Source organism: Phodopus roborovskii, unplaced genomic scaffold, assembly GCF_943737965.1.
Source record: "Phodopus roborovskii unplaced genomic scaffold, PHOROB, whole genome shotgun sequence".
Lineage (NCBI taxonomy): Eukaryota > Metazoa > Chordata > Mammalia > Rodentia > Cricetidae > Phodopus > Phodopus roborovskii.
The window spans coordinates 33,452,867-33,459,354 of record NW_026126433.1 but is presented as its reverse complement, the minus strand read 5'-3'; the positions used below and the strand labels follow the sequence as shown (position 1 = coordinate 33,459,354).

Genomic DNA, 6,488 nt, shown 5'->3' with positions numbered 1-6,488 from the left:
TTGTGCCTGTGGTGTAGAAGCATACCATGGCAGGAGCCCATGGAGAAGCAAAGCTGCTTATCTTGAGTCACTGAGATGCAGAGAGGGTCAGGTCCAACATCCTGAGCAAGGCATACTCTTAGAAAGACTCCACCTCCCTCCCTGCCTCCAGTCCCTGAAGGGTCTAGCACCTCCCAGTAGGATCACACACTTAGCACATGAGCCTTTGACTGACAGATAAGATCCAAACTATACCAGCTCCTTTTGAGCCTCCCCCTCCTCCCCTCCCTGCTCCCACATGCACCACCCCCTCTAGCTTTCCTTGTACTTAGACCAAATGACAAGAAGTGGTGATCGGAGAGAGGAGGGAAATGGTAGAAGAGCCTGTGGCTTTTTATACGAACAAGTATTTGACAGGTTGAGATAAAATTACAATACTACTGAACTCCTTCCCCTGTTGCGCCTCCCTGAAACACTATTTACTTTAGAAATCTCCATCATTAATATACTGTCCCAACCCTTTTAGTGTGGTTTAAGCTGAGGCTAGCTAGAGTACTGGATTTAAGGGATGAACTGTGTTCCTAGCAACTGCCATACTAAGTCAAATGAATCATTTCCTAGGCTTGAATTCCCATCAGCCACCAGCCAATGAGCGTGCCACAGGCTAGTCTTATCATCCTAATAGCAACAGCTAAGGGCTGAGGTGTTCTAAGGGTTAAAAACAAAACAAAGCATGATGTTTTGTTTCATTCTCCCTAAACCTTTTTAGGGTTCATTTATATTGCTGGCCTGTGAGATTTTTCTTAGAGAAAATGCAGAAATTTGGTAAAAATATATTTTCATTTGGCACAAACACACACTGATGCAACTTCAGTGTTTACTCTAAGTCATGATCTAGTGAACAAACTGATAGTTGCTTTTACTCTCTGATTTTTTTTTTTCAAGTTTGAGGAATGCTTGGAATTTCTCTACTAGTGAACTACATAGTCCTACTCTGAATAATGTTATAGGCCTTGGTCACGTTCCCTTTGAGTCTTCCTCCTGGGCTGAATTCTAGTGTCTAATCCATTTTGCAAAAGGGTCCCTCCTGTCCCTTTGATTTCTATCATTTGGGTTATTCAGTTTGTCATTCTGTCACCTGTTTTGAATTCCATGATTGCCCACTTGTGGGGCAACTAGAGTGAGAAAAAAATTCCAAACCCAAAAGCATGCTGTTCTATTTGTCTCGGTATCCATGTAAACTATGCTTAGAATTTTGAGCCAGTATGCTCTGGGTGCAGCATATGGAGCTCATCCTCTGCCTGGATATATCATCTCAAGAACCCCAAATGTAACTTCTCCCATTGTTATATCCTGCTCCGTGCCCTGGTTAGTTCGTGGCAGAGTTAACAGACACACAAGTCTACTCCTGCTAGAGTATTTGCACTTACCCTGTCTTCTTACCTCCTCTTCCTCTTTCTCTCTATGTGAAGTTAACAAATTCCTTAAAAAACACTAAATACACTTATTCCCATGCCTGTTGCCATACTCTCCATCTAGACCCTCACCTTTCTCCAGTATTGCCACAAGCACTCTCCATGCTCAGCCACACTAGTTAAGCCTCAAAAACTACTGCTTGTTTTTAGACTTCACTTATATATAACGTTTCCTAATACTTCCATACAGTATCTTAGCATATATCTTTTTGAAAGTCCCTGAGTTTGCCACTGACTACAAGATACTGTAATACAAAGTCATCTGCTCTCTGTCAATTATAATCCATTTTGTCGTGTGCTTCTACCCGCCACCAGGATTCATTAGGTCCCTTTGGAACACATAGTGCTACCCACTCTGGATTCTGCTCATGGTACTGTCTTAGTTGGAGTTTCTAGTGCTGTGAAGAGACGCCATGACCATGGCAACTCTTATAAAGGAAAACATTTTATTGACATGGCAGCTTACAGTTTCAGAGGTTCAGTCCATTATCATCATGGCAGGGAGCACAGCAGCATGCAGGCAGACATGGGGCTGGAGAAGTAGCTGAGAATCCCACATCTTGTAGGCAACAGGAAGTTGGCCGGGACACTGGGCATAGGAAACCCCAAAACCTGTCCCAACTATGACACAGTTCCTCCAACAAGGTCATATCCACTCCAGCAAAGCCATACTTCCTAATAGTGCCACTCCCTGTGAGATTATGAGGACCAATTACATTCAAACCTCCACAGGTACCCTTCTCCCATTAGTACCCAAGCAGTTTCTGTTACAGCTTCCCCCTCAAATTCAAGTGCATCCCAAAACTCCCCATCCCCCATCACCTCCACACTGACCTAGGACCACAAATATGAGTAACATTTGAGTACTGGATGACTCCAAATAAAACACATACACACACACACAACACAAAGAGCTGGAAACAGCAGTCACATTCATTCACCCGACCATTCTTAAAAGTGGTTCAGTCTTTTGAAGCATTCTGTTCACTGTCATGAGTTTCTAAGGTTGGCAACTGGAAACCTATTCAAATAAGTCAAGGTATTAAAACATGAAAAAGAGACACAGATCTTTTTAATTTTTTTTTTTTTTTTTTTTTTTTTTTTTTGCTATATCCATCTGCCATCCAATGATGTGGACTATAGAAAAATTTGTACCACTTTCAAGGCACAAAATGTGCAATCCATCTCAGTGGATGGATGCTTTGGGTTTCCACAGGGCAGTTTCTGCATCCTTTTGTCCAGATAAGTGATCTTGGGGGACAATTACCCACTTTTTTATAATGAGACAATAAGCATCAGAAAAAGAATGAGATCACAGCTGCAGATATTAATTCAAAATCCTATTCAAGACATTTATGAAAAAATCAGAAAAATAAAAAGCATTACTTCACAGTACACTACTCTCTTGCTAGTTCTAATTTGAAATGACTTACAATAACCAGAGGACAGTACAAACATGTACCTTCGCGGCTGGAAGCAACCACTCAGGGAAGTACCTGATTCATTTTGTGCCATTGACCTCTTCAAATTTTCCTACCTTCCAATCATTATGACACACCCAGTGTCCCTTATCCACTTAAGATCAGAGAATTTTTGGACTTTTCTTTCCTCAGATTCTGAAATGATAGCTTGAGAGTGGAACCCATCCAAATACAAAATTCACTTATTTTATATACACCTTATACACAGTATGAAGGCAATTTTATATTTCTCAAATAATTTTATACATGAAGCTTTCATGTTCAATGCATAATGTATAGATTGTGGGCTTTTCCCAGGGCATAACATTGATGTTCAAAGCCTTTCAGATTTGGGAACATTTTCAGTTTCTGAATTTTGCATTTGAGATATTTAGCACTAATACTGTGACTCCTTAGGCATTCTTCACACACAGCTTATCTAAGTGCCACAATTCTTAAAGATGCAAAGTGAGAAATGAACAATTAGCTACCTCAAGACTTCAATTTGCCCCATCCTTAGACAAGCTAGATTGCTCAGTATGGGCTACAGAGCCCACATACACCATTACTCATGCTCCCACTTTCTTTCCTCCCCCAGATCTCTGTAACTCTAAATCCCTATCCCGTTCCCATCATTGTGCCTCGGCTAGAGGATGTGACATCAAACGTAGTTATGTTTTGCCTACAAATGTTCTTGCAACCTGGATTAAATTTGAGATATCTTACAAAGCAATTTCATGTTCAAATCAGATTCACAGCTACTATAATATTTACTTTCTTGAAAATTCCACAGGCATGGAGCCCAAACTGAGCAGAAACAATAGTTTTTGGAGCAATAGTAGCTGCCCTTACTGGACAGTTGCTAGTTCCATAGTTTTTGGTACTGGCTAACATTACTTAATCTGGCTCTCAAGGGCTTTCACCACATATCCTCTATGAGTAAATGTCACCTCTTTTTGCCTAATTGCTTCAGATGAACTCACTTCTCTACAGTCTTTCAATGTCTCTAAAATTTTGCTTCTATGATACATCTTTATTGGCTAGATGTATGGTCCACTAAGAACTAAAATGGTTCTGTAGTATTGGACAACAAGCTGGGTACCACTACCCTGAATTCTCAAATTTGGGCTCTAAATATATAGAGGTGTTCATCAGTACACAGAAATAACTTAGTACACATACCTACTATTTTTCAGACCACTTTTGTCAGAAAAAAAAAAAAAAATCATGAGACAGGGCCAGTGTGGTAGCTCAGCTGGTAAAGGCATTTGTTGCCAAGGCCTAGATTGAATGCCTAGGACATCCATACTGAAAACAGAACCAAAACACACACACACACATTCTTTCTTTCTCTTTCTCTCTTTCATATAAATAAGGGTATTTTTTAAATATGAGACAATTCAATTGGTGTTACTTTTTTAATAAGCATAACTCACATTATATCATTTGTTACAAGGAATAAAGAGGGACAATAATTCATGACAGCACCAGAAAGATTTTTCAGTCACAAAATAACTGAAGGTCAAAACTCTTCCCCTGAGCCCTAGGTTAAATGCTTCCTTCTTCTCTCTGTTCTACCACACAGATCAGCCCACAGCTTCAAGAGAGGAACTCTGCCTTTAAGTGTTATACTGGTCAGGGTCTAAGTCTTTCAGCTTGTTGTAATAATGAAATGAAGGTCCCTAGCTTAGCTAAGGAACCTAGACAAGTCTTCTTTAATTTCAGCTTCATCCCAAGGCCCATGAATATTTTCCTTAAAAAGCTGCAGACGAATGAGGTAGTAAGGGCAGAGACACGAAATGGAAATCAGCAGAAGGGCAAAGAGTATGGCTCCCACACCACTGATGGATAAAAGACCCCCAAAAGCTGAAAATGCAAAAAGCAAAGTGACCCCTACATAGCTTCGTGGGGTATATGCCTTCAGTTTCTTCTGTAACATGGGCCACAGTGCAAAAATCTGGATTGCAAAAGTCACCATAATGAAAGCATGCAATGACCGGGGGAGGCGTGAGGCCAGGCAAACAGAAGCAAAGATGGCCATGTTCAAGGAGAGTGTGCTGGACACAATCGCGGCATTGGCACCATAATCAAAGAAGATAAGATGGCCTAACAACATAAAAACTGACATGGCATAGATGGTGTCAGTGCTGACAGACTCTGTCAGGGTCTTTAGCACTGGTGAAAAACCGTAAGTGAAAGTAATGAAGACCAGAGTACTCTTCAGGTCAGCCCACCGGGTCCGCCCACTCTTCTTCCGTCCATCACCTCCATCGATGAGATCAAATAAAACATATCCAATCAATGAAGATGCCAGTCCAGTCCCAAAAAGCCACTGGGGGGCCAGAAGACCCTCATCCATGTACCACCAGATCACTACAAAAACACAGACACTGCACAGCTGCTGAACCACCACACTGGACTCAAACACCACAGCCCAGTATTGGTATTTCCGGGCGTAGATGTTTTTCCGGAGTTCTTCCAGGAATCTTTGGTCGACATAATTGTCGGGGAAGGGCTGCCGCTCATATAAAACCTTCTGCCACTTGACTTCTGTGGTGTTGACTTCTGCTACATGTTGAGCACACATTATCTCATCCTTCCCTCAAACCCGGACTGGTTCAACTTCCCTCAGAGAAGTCCACAGGAGTCTCCTCCTCGACGACACAGTTGCAAATTAGGACCTCTATGGAAATACCATGCTGACACCCTCCAGACCTTTCCTTGTTTACAAAGACTGTGTATGCAAACCAGGCTAGGCCTGTAGCAGATGAGTTTGTTCTGTGAGGCAGGCCAACACAGCTAAATTCCTAGAAAAAGAGAGATCTGTGAATGTATGAAAGCTTCAAAAGGTCACAGTAGGACTATGCTACAATCAAACAACTCAGTTTAAGGAAAGCCTAAATCAACTGTGTATAGTGACATAATTTGAGGCATTTAAAATAAATACAATATTAACAATTAATATCTGCATGACATCACTGACTTAGAATGCTAAATGTCTTATGTACCTTATTTAACTGTCAGGACGTTACAAGTTAGTACCTGTACCACTTTGCCTAGTAAGACATCTGAGTTTCACACTGGTTGAGTATTTATGTCCCACTGTAACAGTGGAGCCAGAACTCCAACAAAAACTAATATCAACGTTTGTGCTTCTCATTATCTTCCTCTAAGCCAGTTTTATTTAACTTTGGCGTTCATACACCTAAAGTATGTACTATTTTTGCTTTGATTGTATTTGAACTTATGCAAATTTATAGGGACACAATCCATAGCTGTTACCAGGTTCCCAAAGGCATCGAATTAAGTTATAGATCTCATGACAATACTCTGCACAACACAGAAGCATAATATCTACCGTTTCAGCCCAAAGCAAGAATTCAAACCTCCTTTGTTCATTAGCTAAGCTTACCACCCTCTACAGTGACATCATTCTAATTAACTGAAACAGCAAAACTCCAGTGCGGGATGGATAGCCATTTCATTTTTCAGAAGGCAAAACTCAGAGTCAGAAACACGAAGATTATTCAGGAAATTTAAGGGGAGGGAGGAACTTCTCGCCGACCTTCCATGG

General features: G+C 41.1%; 1 protein-coding gene across 1 annotated transcript; it reads right to left on the bottom strand.

Moving 5' to 3' along the window:
• Nucleotides 1-4,318: 4,318 nt before the first annotated feature.
• Pigc (phosphatidylinositol glycan anchor biosynthesis class C) lies at nucleotides 4,319-5,664 on the bottom strand. The gene has a single exon (XM_051186092.1). It carries the CDS (start codon nucleotides 5,499-5,501, stop codon nucleotides 4,602-4,604), a length of 900 nt encoding a protein of 299 aa, XP_051042049.1. The 5' UTR covers nucleotides 5,502-5,664; the 3' UTR covers nucleotides 4,319-4,601.
• Nucleotides 5,665-6,488: the final 824 nt, after the last annotated feature.

Bases quoted from the DNA above. Each gene is read 5' to 3' on its own strand.
- Pigc (XM_051186092.1), bottom strand. From the start codon at position 5,501: ATGTGTGCTCAACATGTAGCAGAAGTCAACACCACAGAAGTCAAGTGG.